Consider the following 23,578-nt stretch of genomic DNA (forward strand, 5'->3'; position numbering starts at 1 on the left):
CTTTAAGCAAGACCGGGTGCTAACAAATTGTTAATTACCCTATTGTAAAAGAGCCATTAGCGACAACATTCATCGATGCAAATAATATTTCTTCAACGATACCGTAGTGGGGTAAAGATAAAATACATTAATCGTAATTATTTAATGTAAAAACAATTCATAAATAAACAAATTCGTAATACTTAACCTTAACCACTAAAAACAACGTACCGTGTGAGCAATAGTGATATTTAGTTGCACGATTTGGATTTATATTGAGTTGTAAGTATAAAATGTAAACAAAAAAATCAATGCAATCTAATTATGATTTGTTTATATGAAAGTATGGAGCAGGAGCCTAATAAGCAAAGTATAACCAATAAACCATCGCAATATACTTAAAGTGATCCCCATAATAATCTTATTCTAGAAGTAACGCTAGTTATTAACCATTTCATTATTCTTGCGTGCTTCTTCCGCGCTTGACTACTATCACTTAAGGATAATTTAAATTGATTTATATTTGGACTATAACTTCATGAATACAGTTAAATAAAATAAAACAATAAGGCCGTCATCACCCAAATAAATACAAAAGCATGATACCACTCATAAATATTGACCCACTATATATTGTCTAAAACTCTCAAACCTCGACAGGAAGTTTATCAATTACCGTGGGGTAAGGACAGTCTATCTGGATAGGATAAATGCGATACATTTTTTAAAGATATATTAGATACAAGATAGTCAGAAATACTATCACACGAATTTAAGTATGACTACTTAACTCAGTAGATATTAGGGCCATATTGGAATGGATAGCAAAGTAAATTAAATATTTCTATATTCTGAACCAATCATTTTTCAGGCCAATAATAGCAAATATCTTAAACTAAACATTTTAAATTGGGCTAGCTAAATAATTACAATTCTACTATATATATAAAAACTGATACTAACATGTCACATACTTTCATCGTTCTAGTAATTTTGACAGCTATTATTTAAGGCCATATCAGGTGAGGGGCTCAATTCAGATTGTTTTCAGCCGGAAATACACACCAGTAGGCATGCAAATATTTCTTTTAGGCACAAATAGTTCCTGGGCTTGGAGTATAGGGACCGTGCGCGTTGGAGGGTCTGCCATCTTGTGGTCTGAATCGGAACCATAAACATGCACATTTACACGTCAAGTGTTTTCTTGTGCATAGTAGGTTCTGCCATCTTGTGGGCTACATCGGAACAATAAACCTCACATTTACGCTTCGCGCCAAAAATCTGACAGCTCCTGTGCTGACTCCTACAGTTCATGCACGCTCCCTATTTTAATGAATTTGTATTTAAGTACGTTTGTATATCATTTATGGGTAACTTGACAAGACTGCAAGTGACGTGTGCACCCATCGGCAGGTGGATACTGTAGCCAGTGACGTTTATGCATTTTTGATCTGTTATGCATCTAATGTTGCTTGCAACTTTACCATTCACTAGCACATGCTATCTTTTGGCATCCAAGCTACTGCCTTATTTACTGGCGGTGACAACTTGTCACCGACAAGGTGAACAAGTCGTAACATTAACTAAAACTAGAACAACGATACAAACAATTGGAATTCATAGAAAATTAAAGTCCAGGCAATACGATATGGCCAATCTCGTGACATATTAATAATTAAAAAGATTAACGATGTCACGTTCTGCCAAAAAAACAATGCCGAATTGTGCCCCATTTCACAACGCTCATCTTTTTCAATATCACCTCTCCCCGAAATTGTTGGTAGCTTCCGCTGTGACCACATCATCCTACGCTACAACAAAACTAGTGAATATATCATACACTCTTAACTTGATTTTGTGGAACACTTGCGGTTACATTTCTATCTTCATAACTGCTTTGGAAATGAAATCTGGACTGTATAGATGGCAGTGTTATTTTAAAGTAAATGCACCGTCGTGAGGCTTAATTTAATCAACTCTATAAATATATTTATGTTTAAAGTTCTTATTGTACATGAAGTTATATGGCGTTGTGAGGTGATTTGGTGATTTCACAGATCACAGACTAGGTGATTTGGTGTTTTGAACAGTGCTCGGTAATGCCATGTATGCTATAAATATTATTAATTGATAATATGATAATGTATATGAAAGTGTTATCTTGAGTATAAGGAATATTTAGAATATTTTATATTGATAATAAATATTTCACACTGCACACTATCGAACTGCTTGGCTTTGCTGGTGCCAAGTCAATTTACTTACTATTACTGGGTAACAAAACAGAGAAACATTGAGTAGTTTATACCTTACAAACTACCCGTTGATGTATCACAAGGATAACACCTACAAACCTGACCCTATTTGATATTTCCCTAACTGAGGGATTACACACATCCAGTCCAATTATTTGAGCGTCGTAATGAATAGACTCAATACGGACGCTCAAAATATGAATCAACACTATCATTCAAATGTCAACCCTAACGCTCCAGCTATACAGTCAAAATTTCTTTACAACGCATCACTTCCATGCGTTCTTTAAGGTTTTCCGTGAGGCGAAGTACTTGGAGCTGTAGGTGGCGACGACGAGCCCGGCCAGCACCAGCGTGATGAGGTAGTAGTCGAAGTCGTCTTTCAGGAGATCAAATGTTTTTGAGGGCGCCACTCGCGTGTAGTACAGATCTGTTGACGAACATAAACAATGGTTATAACCATATAACCACTATGTATCTGGCTACTACATCAGTAGCCAATGATTGAAACTTTTTAAAGTACATTTATAATATTGGTAACGATAACTCTGTGTCCTTTGAACGTATTTTTATAATGGTAATGATAATTTTTCCAGTGACTTCAACCACAAAAGCAGAAAAATCACACCGTTTACAATAAACAATACAATAATACTCTCCGAGCCCAGTGGCAGCTTGTGCTCTAGAGCCCCGAGGCCCTACTCGCGTTACTCCGGGAGTTCTTTGCGTCACTCTCGGCGGTCTCCATTGAATGACAATCAGTAACTCACCGAGTCCAGTGGCTAGCACTAAGCTGGTGCTCTCGAGGCCTGAGGCCTCAGTATATAGTGCGTTGACTCGGTGCAGCGAGCGGTTGTAGTTGAGCACGGCCTCGGCCGGCAGCGGCAGCTCCGGCGCGTACGGGATGAGGCCCTCCTCGCGCTGCTCCGGGCTCAGCGTTGCTGACCGCCGGGGCTCAAGGAACGCCCAGGGTAGCTCAACTATCGCGCCCGTCGATAATGCCACTAAGGAAAAGAAAAACCAATGAGATAAATGGATCTAGAAGTACATAATCTTATACCTTTAAACGAGCAATTCTTGTATATATATATTTCCGGGATCTTGGAAACGGCTCTAACGATTTTGCTGAAATTTGGTATATGGGGTTTTTTGGGGGTAAACAATCGATCTAGATTAGTTTTATGTTTGGGAAAACGCGTGTTTTCGAGTTTTCATGCGTTTTTCTTTCGACGCAAAATATGGTCGCTAATTTCGTGTTGCCGGCCACTCTCCGTCTGGTCCAGCGGGTTAAGACGCGGACGGCAAGTAAACAACCAGCGTTACGGGTTCGAATCCCGCCCGGTGATTAACTTTTGTTTTTTTTTTATATGTTCAAGCTTATATATAATTTTTTAATTTTTATTGTTTTAGAGAAGTTTAATTTAGTAAAAAAATGTAGTTAAGATTATCACCTATACACCACCATATTATAATAACTAGTTATAACCGAGCTCGCCCAGGTACTAGTATTTAATTTAACGTAGTTCTCAGGGCCTAAATAATTTGATGGTTCCTAAATAAAAACTTGTGAAGTAGAAATGAAATCGTAAAATGCAGCCGCCATTTTAAACTTTTTCGTTTATGGGCTGAACGCCATCATAATTCCCATTTCAGGTACAAGGTCAAAGCTTTTATTGACAAAACTCAAACAAGAAATAAGTCCTAATACCGAAATACTTAAACAAGTCCTAAAAACGAAATCACCAAGTCTCAGATTAGCGGCTTAAAGGTTTAAAAGAAGAGTGTAGTGTTGTAGTGTATAGTAGTTGAGGCGGCAGTGAGGTCTCCACGGAGGGCGGCTCCGAGTACAGTACTCACGCAGCACGTGCTTGTCGGTGAGCGAGCGCTCGGTGTGCGTGGTGGCGGCGGCAGTGGGTGCGGCGGTGAGGATGTAGGTCTGGCGCTCCACGGAGGGCGGCTCCGAGTACAGTACTCACGCAGCACGTGCTTGTCGGTGAGCGAGCGCTCGGTGTGCGTGGTGGCGGCGGCAGTGGGTGCGGCGGTGAGGATGTAGGTCTGGCGCTCCACGGAGGGCGGCTCCGAGTACAGTACTCACGCAGCACGTGCTTGTCGGTGAGCGAGCGCTCGGTGTGCGTGGTGGCGGCGGCAGTGGGTGCGGCGGTGAGGATGTAGGTCTGGCGCTCCACGGAGGGCGGCTCCGAGTACAGTACTCACGCAGCACGTGCTTGTCGGTGAGCGAGCGCTCGGTGTGCGTGGTGGCGGCGGCAGTGGGTGCGGCGGTGAGGATGTAGGTCTGGCGCTCCACGGAGGGCGGCTCCGAGTACAGTACTCACGCAGCACGTGCTTGTCGGTGAGCGAGCGCTCGGTGTGCGTGGTGGCGGCGGCAGTGGGTGCGGCGGTGAGGATGTAGGTCTGGCGCTCCACGGAGGGCGGCTCCGAGTACAGTACTCACGCAGCACGTGCTTGTCGGTGAGCGAGCGCTCGGTGTGCGTGGTGGCGGCGGCAGTGGGTGCGGCGGTGAGGATGTAGGTCTGGCGCTCCACGGAGGGCGGCTCCGAGTACAGTACTCACGCAGCACGTGCTTGTCGGTGAGCGAGCGCTCGGTGTGCGTGGTGGCGGCGGCAGTGGGTGCGGCGGTGAGGATGTAGGTCTGGCGCTCCACGGAGGGCGGCTCCGAGTACAGTACTCACGCAGCACGTGCTTGTCGGTGAGCGAGCGCTCGGTGTGCGTGGTGGCGGCGGCAGTGGGTGCGGCGGTGAGGATGTAGGTCTGGCGCTCCACGGAGGGCGGCTCCGAGTACAGTACTCACGCAGCACGTGCTTGTCGGTGAGCGAGCGCTCGGTGTGCGTGGTGGCGGCGGCAGTGGGTGCGGCGGTGAGGATGTAGGTCTGGCGCTCCACGGAGGGCGGCTCCGAGTACAGTACTCACGCAGCACGTGCTTGTCGGTGAGCGAGCGCTCGGTGTGCGTGGTGGCGGCGGCAGTGGGTGCGGCGGTGAGGATGTAGGTCTGGCGCTCCACGGAGGGCGGCTCCGAGTACAGTACTCACGCAGCACGTGCTTGTCGGTGAGCGAGCGCTCGGTGTGCGTGGTGGCGGCGGCAGTGGGTGCGGCGGTGAGGATGTAGGTCTGGCGCTCCACGGAGGGCGGCTCCGAGTACAGTACTCACGCAGCACGTGCTTGTCGGTGAGCGAGCGCTCGGTGTGCGTGGTGGCGGCGGCAGTGGGTGCGGCGGTGAGGATGTAGGTCTGGCGCTCCACGGAGGGCGGCTCCGAGTACAGTACTCACGCAGCACGTGCTTGTCGGTGAGCGAGCGCTCGGTGTGCGTGGTGGCGGCGGCAGTGGGTGCGGCGGTGAGGATGTAGGTCTGGCGCTCCACGGAGGGCGGCTCCGAGTACAGTACTCACGCAGCACGTGCTTGTCGGTGAGCGAGCGCTCGGTGTGCGTGGTGGCGGCGGCAGTGGGTGCGGCGGTGAGGATGTAGGTCTGGCGCTCCACGGAGGGCGGCTCCGAGTACAGTACTCACGCAGCACGTGCTTGTCGGTGAGCGAGCGCTCGGTGTGCGTGGTGGCGGCGGCAGTGGGTGCGGCGGTGAGGATGTAGGTCTGGCGCTCCACGGAGGGCGGCTCCGAGTACAGTACTCACGCAGCACGTGCTTGTCGGTGAGCGAGCGCTCGGTGTGCGTGGTGGCGGCGGCAGTGGGTGCGGCGGTGAGGATGTAGGTCTGGCGCTCCACGGAGGGCGGCTCCGAGTACAGTACTCACGCAGCACGTGCTTGTCGGTGAGCGAGCGCTCGGTGTGCGTGGTGGCGGCGGCAGTGGGTGCGGCGGTGAGGATGTAGGTCTGGCGCTCCACGGAGGGCGGCTCCGAGTACAGTACTCACGCAGCACGTGCTTGTCGGTGAGCGAGCGCTCGGTGTGCGTGGTGGCGGCGGCAGTGGGTGCGGCGGTGAGGATGTAGGTCTGGCGCTCCACGGAGGGCGGCTCCGAGTACAGTACTCACGCAGCACGTGCTTGTCGGTGAGCGAGCGCTCGGTGTGCGTGGTGGCGGCGGCAGTGGGTGCGGCGGTGAGGATGTAGGTCTGGCGCTCCACGGAGGGCGCGCGCTCCGACCGCAGCGAGCTGAACGCCGCGCCTGCTGGCAGCCAGCGCTGCTTGCCCTCGTACAGCTCCATGGTCGCTGTAATATAATTCAACATTATTTTTCTATATTAAAAAGTCGGAGGATGAGGCAGCACCGGTTGAGATTCAACCACAGAAAATACAGAAATTGATCTGTCATAGCTACATGTCATAAGCATGTGGAATTCCAGCCCGCACATGGATATCGATAAAACATTATAAAAGTATCGAGGACGGGACTCACCGACTTCGTACCGCCGCTGGCGGTCGCTGTAGTACACGTAAGCGACGAAGTTGTCCGAGTGCACGGCGAGCGGCTCGGCGCGCGCGCGGCGCTGCGCCTGCGCCGCCACCACCGCGCCCGACGCGCCGTCCACCAACGTCGCTACCACTACGTCTGTTAACAATATATATTATAATCTTCCAGTAATATAATCTTGCCAGACAAAAATAAGTGAATACATGATTGAAATGGACTGTACGGTTCGGGTGGGGTGCTCAGTTATATAGATTTAACGTAATAGATACGCTTAGATACGTTGGATCTAATGTGGCTTTCCTTTTCTCCATATGCCAGTAAGTTTGTTTGTAGGAAGATGTTTGAAGATTAGACATCAAGCCAATGGGAGAAATATATTGTTTGGGTCCTTGAACTCAACGCGAATGCAACGCTAGCGACATTACTAATGAGATCACGGACCACTATTGATAGCATTCCTCAAAGCATATAGTCACCCTTGTGCAGCGGGTCGGGGCCCTCGGAGACGAAGAGCACGAGGTTGGGGTTGGAGTACTTGTAGAGCACGGAGCGGTCCCCGAGCACGCGGCCGGGCGAGTGCACGCGCTCGGCGGGCCGCTTGCCCACCGCCGACACGATGCGGTGCCCGGAGCCTTCGAACCCGCCGAGGTTCAGCGACCAAGTCTTCTCCGCCACTACAGTCTGCAAAGTTTACTCAATTAAGAGCAATTCCTAGCTGAGCAACTTTTCAAATCTCGAATTTTTGAAGCTATGTTTCTGTCGCGCTGCGGTGGGCGGGAGCGGGAGCTATCTAAGTGTGAGTGCGCGCACACAGATGCGAGACTCCAGTGCCCGCTCATTGCGCGCCGATCCGTCGACATCGCCCGCGAGCCGAACGGAATTTATCCTGCGCTGCCCGATGCAAGTTGTTTTTGTTGTTATCACATAATATTGTTTTTCATTTTTAGGGTTCCGTAGCCAAATGGCATAAAACGGAACCCTTATAGTTTCGCCATGTCCGTCTGTCTGTCTGTCTGTCTGTCTGTCCGAGGCTTTGCTCCGTGGTCGTTAGTGCTAGAAAGATGAAATTTGGCATGGATATATAAATCAATAAAGCCGACAAAGTCGTACAATAAAATCTAAAAATTTAATTTTATTTAGGGTACCTCCTCTACACGTAAAGTGGGGGTGAATTTTTTTTTTCGCTTCAACCCTAGAGTGTGGGGTATCGTTGGAAAGGTCTTTCAAAACTAATAGGGGTTTTCAGAAAACATTTTTTGATAAAGTGAATATATTCGGGGATAATCGCTCCGAAAGAAAAAAAAATGTGTCCCCCCCCCTCTAACTTTTGAACCATAGGTCCAAAAAATATGAAAAAAAAAATCGTGGAAGTATAGCCCAGTGCCCAGTCATTTTTAATGAAGGTCGCCAAAAAAATAAGAATCAAACTTAGAAATCAAAAAGATTAAGTAGTTGTTTAAAAAGGTCAAGGTTTTTTTTATACTACGTCGGTGGCAAACAAGCATACGGCCCGCCTGATGGTAAGCAGTATCCGTAGCCTATGTACGCCTGCAACTCCAGAGGAGTTACATGCGCGTTGCCAACCCTAACCCCCTCCCACCCCTCGTTGAGCTCACTGAGAGCCCATCTTAAAGTATAGAAAATAAGTAAAATTGTGATTTTGTTGGTATAATTTTGCAATTATGTATATATATAGTTGATATACAATCTTTTTTTTATAAAATGTAAGGATCGTATGTAAAGAGTAAAGTAAATATATAGGAAAAGAGAGCCCTCTTGAAGCATTTTAAGGAAACTAATTTCGAAGCCCTATCTCTATTTTGTATCCTAAGCTAGCTATGTATGTATGCGTGCACATCTACATATGCATCCGTATGTGTAGGTACTTTATTGCGAAAAATTGCTCATTTGCTATCTATTTTACTCGATTTTGTTATACAATTATTCAACATGTATCATCATCCCTATACAATATAAATACTCTTTATTGCACACCTCAATAAAAGAAAACAGAAACATAGCACAGGTAAACAACATGCGGTCTTATCGCTAAAAAGCGATCTCTTCCAGGCAACCTTTGGGTTGCGGAAATTAAAAAAATTACATTGTCAGTAAGTAGGTGTACATACACATACAATATGCAAACATACAAAATAGACTGCCAAAATCTCTTCCTTTTGATTTACCGTCGCGCTGGTAGTGGTACTGGATAAAAATAATGGTACGAAAGTGTGATCAAGAAAACAATAAATGTGATAATTAAGTAGGTCAGTAGGTAAATTGAAAAAAATTTAAAGTTTGACAATCACTGCTGTTTTTGAAATAGGTAAAGATCGGATTGTTTCTTTCCGATCTTTACCTGGAAGGGTCAAGATCGGATAGCGGTCTACAGCAGTGCTAGGTCTGTTAACACAATTACAAAAACAAACACAGTTTCATCACAATACGCAAAATAAATTACAGGTCGAAGATCGGATAGAAGAAAGAATTCGCGAAATTTACCTTGCTCTCTGTGATTGCGCATAGCACAAGCCCGGCTCCCTGAGCGACGCGGGAACACTGGCAGTCGAGGCGCAATGAAATGGCGTCTTACACAATGTTGCCAACATTAAAAAATTAGGGAGAAATGAATGTCCTACGTTCTTCACCCGCATCCGGTATTTACCGAACATACCTTAATCGTTGAACCGCCGCATTTAAAAAAGGCCCTTATTTTGATATCGGCTAGCCGTAATGTAATACGGCGGATTATACAATACGACTGCGATACTTATATGTATATAAATCCCCTTGTCAATGTAATTTCATTTAATTTGCTATCTAGTGGCAAACATCAATGTAGTTATCTTTTACTTGTGACGCACAAGTATGAGCAATGTAAAATACTATATTTCTAAACAAATTGATTTGTTTATTGTGATTATACGTAGTAAAAGAAAATGTGATTATTAAATTATAATACGAAAGGTGGTCAAATCGCAAAATGTTGTCGTTTTATTTAAAATAATGAAATAATTAGACCAGTTCCGAAAGTACCGGGAAATCCCGATTCTTTAAAACAGTACCGGTTCTGCAATCCCTAATAAGGATGTTATGCCCATTACTATTCCTTCTGTGTACGTATATTTAGAAACTGTCTCCGCCTCCAATTCGTGCGATAAGGACAACTGCAGCTCGGACCGAAATTCACACGCAAAAAACTCAAAAATCGGGGTTTCGCTCTCGACTGTTTCCTCCTCCAAATCACAACCAATCATTATGAAATTTTGGAAATTGCAAGAGGAAGAAATAATCTATGCCGCTATGTTTTGATTTTTTTGGATATTTGTTGTCATATTTGTATACTGTGCCTTTTTTTACAGCCAATTAAATTAAGCTGTTTTTGCGATTTTCGAGGCGCTGTAATTTTCTTCAAAATAAAATAATCCAAAAAAGCAAAACATAGCGGCACAGATATTGATGATATTGATCTTATTTGAAAAAATCATTGCTCTAGGTTAAAAATCCAGGGAGGAAACAGTCGAGAGCGTTTGTATGGAAAAATCACAACTAGGAATTTCTCTTAAGACAACGTTTAGTTAGCAAATAACGGCTAAGTGGCATTCACTAGGGCGAATGAAATATATGGGCCATAAGGGGTGTTTTTAAAAACCGTGAGCCATGTTTTGCGTGGTTAATGTATATATAATAATAAGCAAATTTTATTACGGGACCAAAAATTTGCTCTATATATTTTGACTGATTTCCAAAAAGTAAAAAGACACAGAGGCCATATTAAGAAGCGTTTACTAAGAACACGAAGACACCATGAAGGTACAATTTTTGTTATAATGTTTCTTTTTTTATTTTTATTATATAGGATGCAAACGAGCAGGCCAATCGCCTGAAGGTAAGCGGTTACCATCGCCCATGGACACCAGCAACACCATAAGGGTTGTACGTACGTTGCAGGCATTTGTAGTTGAGGCAATCCGTATCTTAGATTATGTAATTACTGCAAATACTTCAATGTTTTCCGCTTAGATATATGTTTAATTGGCGTAAATGATATTTAGAAATATCATTTTTAAATGTTGACTTACTTTTCCGTCATATCGAAGAGCGTAGCCCTGAACCTTGGCAGTGTTTCCATCCGCTACGTAGATAAACATGTTCTCGACTAGCGGCGCCGCGGATAGCGGGAAAATCTGTACATAATTAAATTTATATTAGATACCAGTGCAAGATGTACAGATATAGGATGATATAATTTAACATTCAATGTCAGCATTACAGTTCCAGTCCAGGGCCGCGAACGTGTCTTAGGGCCAGTTGCACCAACCACATTTAGTGGACTGATCAACGTCAATCAGCAGTTTAGTATGAAACTTATGGGAAGTATAATTTAGCGAACGCTTTAAAGATGACAGAGGATTTGGTGCAAACGACCCTAAGTCTTGTCGTACCTGCACCGTCTCGTCGGCGTCCAGCAGCAGCAGCGCGTGCAGCCCGTCGCCGTCGGGCTGCGGCAGCACGGCGGCCTGCAGCAGCCGCGGTCACGTGTCGGGTCCGTACCTGCACCGTCTCGTCGGCGTCCAGCAGCAGCAGCGCGTGCAGCCCGTCGCCGTCGGGCTGCGGCAGCACGGCGGCCTGCAGCAGCCGCGGTCACGTGTCGGGTCCGTACCTGCACCGTCTCGTCGGAGTCCAGCAGCAGCAGCGCGTGCAGCCCGTCGCCGTCGGGCTGCGGCAGCACGGCGGCCTGCAGCAGCCGCGAGTCCAGCGGCACCGTGCCCTCGCCCGTCGGTGTTCCACGGATCGGGTTTAAGTTGATCACCAGCCCGTTGCCGTTATCCTGCACAAAATATATTCGTTCCAAGCTATTAGAGGTAGCAATCGAGATAATTAAATTAAATTTAACGCTATATATATCGCCAGCGCTGCCTGACGTTATTGTTCTCGCAGCGCTCCGCGGCGCACGTCGCCATCGCCCGACTCTGTATAAACACCGCGTGCGTCGCTATGCAGCGGCGAGGTTCGTGGCATGCTTTATTCGTCGGTGCCGCCGCTACCGTTGGTCGCCCAATGTCATGGCCGGGCCATTAAGCATATTAGGAACAAGTAATTTAAACTCAGAATTACACTTAGGACAATGTAAGTACTGACCGCCTGCTTGCCGACGATGGTCAGGCACGCGTCGTGCGGCGGGTGGCGCGCGGCGCGGCGCAGGAACATGCGCGCGCCCTCCGCGTCTAGTTGCGGCTCGTAGCGCTGCCACAGGATCGCGCCCGATAAGTTGTCCATGCCAAATATCTGAGGATACGATCGAAAGATGCATTAGATGTTATGATAATTCCAGCCACTAAGATACATGCCCATGTACATGTCTTATTATACTGTTTGATTTCAAGATGACAGAACTAGTAAGTATGGTGCGACACGCTGGCGCAAATCTAGTTACAGATAAAGAGGCCTCTACTTTCATCGACATCGATAGCGCAAGCGAGACTAAAATGCAAATCGTGGCGCTCTTACCTTGCCCGCGCGGGTCACCAGCACGATGATCTTGTGCAGGTTGAAGTAGTCGCGCACGAGCGGCGAGGGCTCGCTCATGGCGCGCTCGCCGCTCAGCCCCCGCAGTAGCGTCTGCAGCTGCTGGTACTGCGTGCGCAGTCGTCGAGTGAACGCTCCCCACACCGAACCTACCGGCCAGACCCACTATAACTGAGCAATGTTTTCGCTAAGTGTTCTTACGCGGCCAAAGAGAAAAGTTAACCGTTGACTCAGAATTCGTAAAGGTTATTGTAAAGACAAAGTTTCCAGATGGCACAGCCCATTTTAACTAGACAGAGCACAAAAAACAATCGCGGTCACCCCGCATGAGCGCTTTCGTACTTATTTAGTATGAGAGCGCATCGCTAATTTTAGTTGCGCCCGCAACGACTCAAACTCGTGTAAATCAAAAATATTTACAAATGGGTGTACCGGGGCTTTTATAGTATAAAATGGGGTAGAAAAAAACTCAGTGGCGCTGCTCTAATAAGAGCTTTTTATAACGAGTAAAATTGCACTTATGTGTGGTGACCTCAAGCTCTTTGTAAACACTTTATAATGCGGTGTAGTCTGTCACTATGGTCAGATCAGAATATCGGTGTTAGTACTTTCACAGCTATTGTCTGCCATGATTAGCTAATCAAGCTACAATAAAGGAGCAGACAAGAATAAGTTGTACAGAATGTTCATCTATCACATGTGACTGTCTCAGCGTAAACATGTTAAGTTTAGATAAAACAGAAATAATTAGTGTTCTATTGAACACTCTAATTATTTCTGTTATTAATTATGAAGTCCACTAATACACATTTAGTGTTAGCAGTGTTAGCACTATAACAATTGGGAGTCTCTGATCCACTGCTCTACAATACTCGGGTAACACTAATAACACATCATAAAGCACAACTACTATACTTACCGTACATCTTGGCAGCTATAAACACAAAGAACCTCAGTCAGTCAATTGGTAATAAAAACGCATATACATATTTGAAAACACTAACATTAAAAACTTGAACTGACTTCATCATAGCTACGCTGACGTCAGAGACTATAGCAAATGAAACATTATTAATAATATATTAATAAACAGAGACAACAGCAAATAGAATGTCAAACCAAGTTCGTTTTGTAAAGAGACTTTTGCGGGAGAGACCAAAGCGCCTTAACTCCTTCGAGTTATCTTTTATCTTAGTTAGTATACAGTTTGACAACCGGTCTGGCCTAGTGGGCGCCCTGCCTATGAAGCCGATCGTCCCGGCTTCGATTCCCGGTAAGGACATTTATTTGTGCGATGAACAGATATTTGTTCCTGAGTCATGGATGTCTTGTATATATTTATCTATTTACGTATGTATATCGTCGCCTAGTACCCATAGTAAAAGCTTTGCTTAGTTTGGGAGTAGGTCGATCTGTGTAAGATAGTCCCCTAATATTTATTTATTTACGTAAGTTATTCTCTGAACGTACCTTCTTTGTGGTCGAATTCAGCCTCGATGGCGGCGTCGAGGTCCGAAACCGGCAGGTCCACGAACTGCGCCGACACAACGTTTGCCAGCGCCTCCTCGCGCGTCCATAGCACGCGACCTGTCACATGTTAGAGTACAAAATAAATTACTTATACAAATCAAGCTTTCTCTGATTTAGAATAATTATAAACATTTAAACTCTATTTTTATCTTATATAGGTACCAAAATGTCAGTTCGGTAACACAGTTTACTTATGGAAGGTAGAGGCAAGGAACAGAATCTCCTTAGGCAGAATTCTTGCAAAAGTGTCCAGCTGTCAGCTATAAATAATAGTTCCAAATGATTCCAGAGTAGCGCTAGACTAAGAATCTAGGCGTTATTGACGAAGTGAGGTGCGCTGTCTATGATTAGATTTCTTCTCAAGTATTTTAGGTATTGTAGCGCCACCTATTTATGGTTTTTTGTCGGACACTTTTTGGTATATGGAGATTCTGTTCCTTACCTCTACCTTCCATAAGTTTACTACCCAATATGTCCAGTCAACTGTCATTATATCATTGGTTCCCAAAGTTGACTGGGCTCCAACCCACCTAACAAAAACTGCCAAATTCGGGACCCACCCCTTGGCCGTCCTAAAAGGGAGCACTCGTGTGGTCGTTTTAAGAAACTGACTTTGTTCGTTTCTTAAACCCACACTCGTATTTGAATGCCTTTCATTATGTAGCAGTCACATAGACTAGTAATAAGTAAGCACCTCCTTGCTGCACGAGCAGCGCCGAGTCGTCCTCGGCCACGAGCAGCAGGCGGCAGGCGAGCTGCTCGCGCGCGCCGCGCGCACACAGCGCGCCCACCAGCGTGGGCTCCGCGCCGCGCGCGTCCGGCGCCGCGCGCAGCCCCGCCACCTCCTCGCCCGACACCAAGTGGGCGCACATCGACAGACCCTGTCGGTAAATATATAGACACTTGGGGCCTATTGCATAAGTTTACTGATAATACTAGGAAATAATATTAGTTACAAGTCAATGATTTACAAGTCGTACTTATTTGTGTTGCATAACCATTTTTGATTTTACTAATAATACAAGAATATTCCTGTTGCATAAATTGCTAATAATATTTCTAAACTACAAGTTATAAGATCTCAAATTACTAGTACTAATATATTCTGTTGCATAATATATTTATTGGAACTTGTAACATTGGTGCTAATATTATCAGCAAATTATACAAATTATAAGTAAATTTGTTGGCTGAATGAGTAAAACCTTTGCCTAGGTCATGTTTTTTTTTTCTAAAAAGTAACATTTAGGCATTTTTTTGTCGAATATCTTGTGCAATTGTTTGAAGAATTCGTTCAGCTTTGACTGATGTCATGCGGAACATTTCATAGAAATGTGCACTGTTTTCAAAGGTGAAATTTAATCGCTTACTGTACATTTTCCGCTGTCGCCTTATTTGTAGAATAAATTCAGCATCTTCGTCATCAGATGAATTTAATAAATGGTTCATTTTTGATATAACGGTTTAACGGTTCATCAATGGAATACTAATATTTTAAAAATATGGTGCCCCTGACGTACGTAGAAATAATTACAAGTTTGTTCTAATAATTTGTGTTTTTGCTTTCATTTTGCAACAAAAACTAGTAAAATTCACTAATTATATGAGTTATTAGTAATAATATTTTGCAACTTGTAGTTTATTACTACTACATTATTATGCAACAACAAATTATAAATTACAAGTCGAGTTACTAATATTATTAGCTTGTAATTTAGATACTTGTATCTTGTACTTTATTATGCAACATAAAAGTACAAGTTACAACCAAAACCGCTAATAATATTAGCTTGTACTTTGTTATGCAATAGGCCCCAGGTCTTGGTGTTACGTAGGAGAAAAGCCATATTCCCATACTATATGACGCTGTACATAACGTACGACCCAGACCTAATAAGAAAGCAGAAGGAGTAAGTTGTACCAAGCAGCATAAGCAGTCACATTAGAATTCTGCATGTTGTAGAATATTATTGTAAAAAATCATTTGCCTTCAGAAATGAAAGCATATGAGATAATTAGTTAAAATTATAATTTATTATTAAAAGTTGCGACATAAAAATCTCGTGTTAAGAACTCTTTCGTCCATCAAAAGTTAAACATAAAGTTACACTCTTATAAAACATGGCACACAATAATTTTATTTCCATGTTAACTACTTTCCTTTCGCCTAATGTAAATAACAAAAATCCATCCATCCATCCATCCATCTTTACCTTTACACTGTCATCCCAAACTTGCAGGACTATTGATACACTAGGTCCATCAACAATCGCCACACTCGCCAATGGATGAGCCAACGGCACATTGAGCACCTCAAACTCATGCTCTTTGATCAAGACTATTTCGGAATCTTCAAGTATAAAGCCAGGCATGGCACTGTTGCCGTCCAATGGTCGGATGTTGCCAGAATACTTTTCAATGTCAATGTAATTGGAGACTGGCTGGCTGATGATCTTGACAGCTTGGGAGGTGACATCGAGGGAGATGAGGAGATTGCTTCCCATTTTTCCGGAAGCACAGACGTACTGCGGTGCAGCCAGGATGCAACTAAATAAGAACAACAGTTTTTTTGATAAAAAAAAAACACTCAATTAGCCGGGTCCACACAGAGTGAGCATACGCGCGAGGCAACTTCCTCACGCACAATACGGCCAGTGTAGACGTAGCTCGGCCGAGGCGGCGCACTTGGGCGAGGAAAACGCGCGCGCACTGGCCCTATTGTGCGTGAGGAAATTGCCTCGTGCGTATGCTCGCTTTGTGTGGACATGGCTATTCAAGCACTTTCATGAGATTCTTAAAGAGATTACTTGTGAGATAACTGACCCCTCCTACATAGAAACTTGTTTGCAGGGGGGTCAGCTATCTGTACAGCATACTGTACAATTGTCCATAAAGAGTATTCCTGACTTTTTTATTTTCTGGTAAGTGAATGTGACATTATTAATTGCTATAAGCATATTTGCAAGTTGCAAACTGACCTTAGCAGGCATGCTGGCATGTATTTTGTAACATTGTTACCGCATCATGGTATAAATCTAATAAAAGTGACTAATTTTAACTTAACTCACCCATCATTAGTCCAGAGGGCTGGTAACTTGGAAGTGGATCCTCTATTCTGCCCTGACATCAAGTTGTACATGGTGACCTCAATTTGTGAGCCGAAAACAGGCAACATGTGCACCAGCATGTTGTCCTGCACCCACCACTCTGAGAACTCTGCCTGGTCATCATTCTGGAGTGTGAGGGACCATTCCCAGAGCAGAATACCTAGAAGTTGATGTAAATTACTATAGAATTACACAACACATTTTAGAAGTATTGTTACTATTTAAATGTGATAAATGGTTGAATGGCATGTTATTAAGCCCTTAATGCATGTCATAAATAATATTTTGTTTAAATTTGAACTTTAATAGCTGACAATAGAGTTGAATATTATAACTGCCATATACTGGATTTAGGGCAGGTTTGTCGACAGAGTGCAAAAGTACTACTTGGACAGAGACACACGGATATACGCATGCTTTCTGGACCTGTCCAAAGCTTTTGACCTGGTTGTTTATGATAAGCTATGGAGTAAGCTGGAAAGGACCACTTTACCCAGAGAGTACATTGCGCTGCTAAAACATTGGTACAACAATCAGGTCAATAGGGTGAGATGGGCGGGGGTTGACTCGGACGAGTATAGACTACAGTGTGGAGTTAGACAGGGGGGATTATCATCCCCAAACCTGTTTAGCCTTTATGTTAACGAACTGATTGAGGGTCTTAGCAAGGAGCATGTCGGATGTCACATAGGCGAACATCTTGCTGCTGCTTAGTGCTGTCAAACATCTTGTTAGACTGTGTGAGTGCTACGCGCAATAGCATGGTCTTAGGTACAACGCGAGCAAAAGCGAGGTCATTATCTTTAAGGCTCGTAAGTATAACACTAAGACCCTGCCTGAGATCATGCTGGGGGGAGTGGTTCTCAAAATAGTTGATAAATTTAAATATTTAGGACATATGATTACGAGGGCGCTCAGTGATGATATGGATGTGGAAAGAGAGAAGAGAGCTTTGGCAGTACGAGGTAATATGCTCGCCCGCAGGTTTGCACGCTGTAACGAGGAAGTAAAACTGACACTTTTTAAGGCTCATTGCCAGACGTTTTACACATGCAGACTGTGGGTGTGATTTACACAGAAGGCTTATAATACACTGCGTGTGCAATACAACAACGTCCTTAGAATGCTGTTGAGGCGGCCTGAACACTGCAGCGCATCAGGCATGTTCACCGAGGCTAGAACCGACAAGTTCTTTGCCATAATTGCATTGCTTTTCTCTGAAGCTGACACGGACGCAGAATAGTAGCAACCCAAGACGACACTTCCTGTCTAACTGCGTAGTGAAAGTGTGGAACAGTTTGCCCGAATCCGTAATCAGTGCACCCTCAGTGAATTCTGTTAAAAACAGACTCGACAAACATTTTATAAATGGACAAAACACAAGTGCAGGACATTGATGTGCACGTATCAGCTATAAGCTGCCTATGCATTCATAAATAAGTAATAATAATAATAAGGCGAAAAAGAATTGCCTCACTGCTTGGGAGAGTGCACGGAAGCAGCAACAACATGCTGAAGACATTGGCCGATAGCCTCGACTGCCCGCTCACAAAATACTGGGTTGATGTGGTTATTGGGAGGGACAAATAGGGTAAGACTATTTGTCGCTCCCAATACCTACTAGGTTAAGTTTCCTGTAGATAGATAGTTCATAAGACTAACATAGATTTTTAAGAGCCTAAATTACTAACCAATTTCTATGGATTATTATCCGAAATATAAAAAAAAAATATCGTTAAACCCAAATAAACAATTTTTATTTATTTTATTTATATGGTTGCATATGCGGTAAAGGGTTAAATATACCAAACCCTATAACTAAGTCTTATAATTAATTTATGATTAAAGGGACAGATACTAGTTGCATTACAACTTTTAGATATACAAAAATTATTGTATAAACCATTTGCAAAAAACTTGGGACTTGAAATAATGATCTTAAAGTTGAAGTAAAAGTCCGAATGGGTTGTAAGACACATGAAAATAAAATAAAAACTAACAAACAAAAGATTATTGTTACCAGTATTAGAATCCCATCCCCGCACAAGGTATGGGTTTGCTCCTGTCACCGTCACCACTTTATCGCTGACATGAAGTAACTGGATATTTCCCGCAGACGCAGACTCGAATACATGACGCCATACCACTTGACCTGCCAACAAAACAACTTCATATATATTTTTCCTTATAAACTTCTAGAGGTACAAAATCTGAAGTGGGTTATTTAATGTTTTATTTTATGAATGCTTGAATAAATCTATTCACTGTATCTGCAAACAAGCAAAAAAGACAGTTCCACCAATTAAACTAGAGTTAACAGTGATTTAGATCTAGTAACTAAAAATACACAATTGATGTTCTAGGTACATTTGTGTTCTTTGGTAGTTGTGGCAATAAACACTTTTTATCTTTTATTTAATAACACTGAATTCACCAGGGAATAGTTTATTTACCATGAACGGAAGCGGTCAATAAAATAGATTAGTAAACAACGAACCCGTCTTCAAATTCAAAGCCGCCAGTACATTCTCTTCCGTAGCAACAATTATTTTCTTCGCTGTAGAAACTGTGTCGAATTGCGAAAACTTAATCCTCCCGACATAGGTTTGACGCCTGAAAATGATTTAGATAATAAATTCACTTGGACCCTAGGATGACATACAAATATCATAACCTAAAAGATATATTTACCAGTCAAATTTGCCGATTTGATCCTCGTAAATACATTCGGATAGGTTAATTAAGCTAAAAAACACAATAAACCAGTTTATACTGTTCAAAGATCGCAATAAACCCAAAAAATTGGGTTTTAATCGAATTGACAGCAGCCCCATTTCGGCCTGAATGACTTCAATGACTGAAAATCGATGTGTTGCTATGTAATTATGTTAATTGTTACTGTCAAACTTTCAATTCTAGTACCTAAAACCACATCCAAAAAAAAATATTTTTAAGACAAATTAAAGTTGTAGATGATGCATTTCTAATAAAACTACATTTTCAATATATATTATTAAATTATAGCGAATTTTCATACAAGCGCTTATTACATCTGTACGGACGCCGGGCCGGCCGCCGGGGTCGGTGTCTAGGTGTCATGGCTGTGGTTCCGATTCCGGGGGCCTACCGCAAAAAACGAAATTCGCAAATTGCTCTTCTTCTTCCTCTTCAAGATCTTTCTCTTTTACTCTCACTAAGACATGCTTAGAATGACATAGAAAAATACCCGCAATTGACGAACTTCGATTTTCGCGGTTATAGTCCCGATTGGACTGCGTTTTCTGTTTCACGCACGGACGTACATAATAAGGTGGATAGAGTACACTGGCCAAAAAGTGTGTCCACATGAGAAGTCAAACCAGAGCCACGCATCTCGTTCTAATTAGGATGACCATAAGTCATATTTATGCAGGATAAGTTGTAAATTTGGAATGTATAGTTAGGCCAGGATCTTTTCTCATTCATGCATAGTAAAAGGCCCTCCACACTCGTGCGCGAATCGAGGCGCGAAGCCGCGAACGCGAGTGTGGATGGCCCTCCCGTCGATTTCACGCCTTCGCGCCTTATTCCCCGTTTTTTGTCGGTATTTGGCCCGCGTCCAAGGAGACGCGAAGCGCGAACTTGCAAGACTCCACACTCGCAATCACTTCGCGCCGCGATTCGCTCACGAGTCGTTTAATCTGTTAAACTGTCATAACCTTCTATGGCGGCTACTTGGTTATTGGGTGCGAACTTGATCAACCAAAAATCAATTTGACAGTTCACAATTTGAATCAGTGCCTTGCCGCCAACTAAATCCTATCAGCTGACGCTTCGGCGCCATCTTGCCGCGAACTAAACAAATCGCCGTGAAGTTCTGCGAGTGTGGAGTCTACATCAACGTCGCGGTATGTTCGCTCCGCGAAGTCGCGGCGCGATTCACGCGCATAGTCTGGAGGGGTATTAATAATTGCTCGGAGCTATGGAAGATAGAGGCAAGGAACAGAAACTCCTTAGGAAGAAGGTCCAGCTGTCAGCTATAAATAATAGTTCCAATTCTCTCTAGAGTAGCGCTAGAGTAGCTAAGAACCGAGGCGTTATTGACGGAGTGAAGTGCGCTGTCTATGATTAGATTTTTTTCTCAAGTATTCTAGATATTGTAGCGCCACCTATTTATGGTTTTTGTCGGACACTTTTTGGTATATGGTGATTTTGTTCCTTGCCTCTATGAGATTTATATTTTCTAATTCAAATACTTAAGGTGTTACGATTCCGGACATGTGTTTGAAAATTAATAAATGGCGGCCGTTAGCCGCCACTGCCGAACTCAAAAATGGTCATGATTTTTCATTTGTAGTCTGCCTCTTTCGCACTCATTTACGTTTTGCACACTTTAACTATCTTTAATTCTTTAAGCGTCATCTACTTATCGTAGATCTGTGATTGCAACTAGTTTTCAAATTTGCCGCCTTTTTCTACTGTAATGTGTGTCCAACCTATATCGAATCGATTACGTATATAATAAATAGTAAAACCGTTTCAGTATTAAAATATAATGTATAAACGTAAGTCTGGAATATTAAGGACTATGGATTTCAATTTTGGCATTTAATTATTCTAAAATAGCTATCATTCCACCAATTTAATCATGCCGAAATATAGACATACTTTAGTAGACAAAACTTACTTAAGTATAGTTTTATATTTTATCACTGACACTTAGAGACTTATACATCTCTAAAGAATTTTAGTATTTTATGGTTTTATTTTTTTATCATAGTTTTTTTTTGTGTAATTTGACATTTAGAGACAGTATACATCTCTAATAAAGTATTTATTATTTCATAGATTCGATATTTGTAATTGTTTTTTTTTTTTAATTTATTGTTTGTAAAAATGGACATGTAAAAGTGCCCCTGTGGCCTATTTGCTGAATAAATGTTTGATATTTGATAAGTACTTAATAAGAATTGTGTAAAACTGAATCATATCGTGCCGACATCACGGTTGCCCTATCGTCTTGTATTTTTATCGTAAAATTGAATGGTTGTGGTTCACCTGTGAAAATAAATATACCATAATCAGCAAAACTTCCACTTCTTCCAACCTGTCACACAACATTTTTTACCCTTTTTTAAATATTTTGCAATTAAATGCTGAGCCCCACCATTCACGTATTTTGGAAATATCTCGAAAATATGTCATCAAGTTGGGATACCAATTAATATTCAAAGTTTCTACACTGTCTACCATATTAAAATTAATGTTTTTTTTTTGTTGTGCACATGCCTGGTTTAATCAGTTAATAATATTGACATCATAATTATTTACAAATTACTTAAAAGATTTGAGAACCGCACTCTGTATATAGCACTGAAATAGTATAAGAAAGTATTTAATTTCAGTAGTATAGTGATATAAATACTACCGCAATGGTATGTTTTTACCATTGGCAACATGTGTGAGTGAGACACCGCGCCCCACTTTTGCTATCTCAAGTGGACCGTTTTCTCTAGTCTGGTAAGAACACCTTTCTGCCTCAGTGATAAGGTTCAAGTTACTATAACAAAAAAAGTTACAGTGTGCTCCACTTTATATCTCCGTGACTTTGTCACAGTCACTTACTTTGGTCAGAGTTTAAAAGAAAATACTTAAAACTCCAGTGAAAAGTTTATTCTAATAATTTTACATGTTTTTTTCATTTTTCATGCTCTGAAAGTGGGTTGTTGTTGCTCGTAAAAAGTGTGCAGAAAATGATACGTGTCTGCTCTAGAGCACTTTACTTTCGAAGTACGTTTTTGTTTTACAATAAGCAAATACAATTTTGGTTTTAAATGGATTTGTTTTACAATTTCCATTCTGATGGGGAATTAATGACATTAACTCCCCATTCCATAAATAAAGTGTTTTTACCTAAATTGTTACTTGAAAGTACCCTTAAGAATTACTGAAGTTTATACTTAGCCGCACCTTGGCCGTGTTTTTAAATGCACATGTAGGTATTTTATTTTCTTCGTATTCGAATTGAAGTTTTACGAGTAATTCAGGTGAAAGTCACCATTTAAGTCTCGACTATTTGCTCAACTACCTCGACAGAAATTGGGACCTTTCATCCCTTGGTTAACCTTTTGACCGCCGTAGTCTGATATATCAGACAATCAATACCCAGCTCGTGTCGCCGCAGTCTGATAAATAAGACAATTTTTTTCATGTTTTTCTCAAGACATTCTTTACTTTAATAAAGTTTACTTTGGTTCTTTGCATAAGTAAGTCGCAGTAATTGTTAATTAAGTAACAGTGAGACTGATATGTTGATTTTATTATATTTTCTAGTTGAAAATAAACTTTAATTATACCATTACATTATGTATGATTTTACCCCAAGTCTCGTAGCCAAAGTCTTATTTAAAAGACACCAGTGATGTGACGATGATTGGTATTGAAATATCTACGTCGACTTTCTCATTCGATGTTTAGATTTACGACGTAAGATTTATGCATGCGACTGACCTTACTTAGCTAACCTATTTTATCACTTCGATATGTTCTTATAAAATTATGACGTAAGTTGTCTATTATTCTACAATGTCGTCCGCTGAAGATTTATAAAACGCGACCCTGGTTGATTGTTACCAATAATCCTGACCTACCGGTCTGATGCGGTTTGGCGTCACCTACTATATTGTCTATACATATAATATTTTATAGATCCATGAATGATAGATTTGGTAGACACTTTTTCCATGACTGAATCTGTCATAAAAATAATCTGCCGTAACCAGAATCTGTCCTTAACTGAATCAAGTTACCCAATGACTTAAG

The 23,578-nt window shown here is 42.6% G+C and overlaps 1 protein-coding gene across 1 annotated transcript; it reads right to left on the reverse strand.

Annotated features, from left to right (window-relative positions):
• Nucleotides 1–127: 127 nt before the first annotated feature.
• On the reverse strand, nucleotides 128–19,654 carry LOC133516319 (ER membrane protein complex subunit 1). Its single transcript, XM_061849197.1, has 17 exons — nucleotides 19,469–19,654; nucleotides 19,275–19,390; nucleotides 18,798–18,929; nucleotides 16,739–16,937; nucleotides 15,884–16,217; nucleotides 14,365–14,551; nucleotides 13,611–13,727; nucleotides 13,060–13,074; nucleotides 12,123–12,289; nucleotides 11,754–11,900; nucleotides 11,275–11,442; nucleotides 10,694–10,798; nucleotides 7,088–7,292; nucleotides 6,597–6,749; nucleotides 6,234–6,410; nucleotides 3,005–3,238; nucleotides 128–2,664 (listed from the first exon to the last, which is right to left on the reverse strand). The coding sequence occupies exons 1-17, from the start codon at nucleotides 19,609–19,611 to the stop codon at nucleotides 2,504–2,506; spliced, it is 2,760 nt and encodes a 919-aa protein (XP_061705181.1). The 5' UTR covers nucleotides 19,612–19,654; the 3' UTR covers nucleotides 128–2,503.
• Nucleotides 19,655–23,578: the final 3,924 nt, after the last annotated feature.

Source organism: Cydia pomonella, chromosome 3 (assembly GCF_033807575.1).
Source record: "Cydia pomonella isolate Wapato2018A chromosome 3, ilCydPomo1, whole genome shotgun sequence".
Lineage (NCBI taxonomy): Eukaryota > Metazoa > Arthropoda > Insecta > Lepidoptera > Tortricidae > Cydia > Cydia pomonella.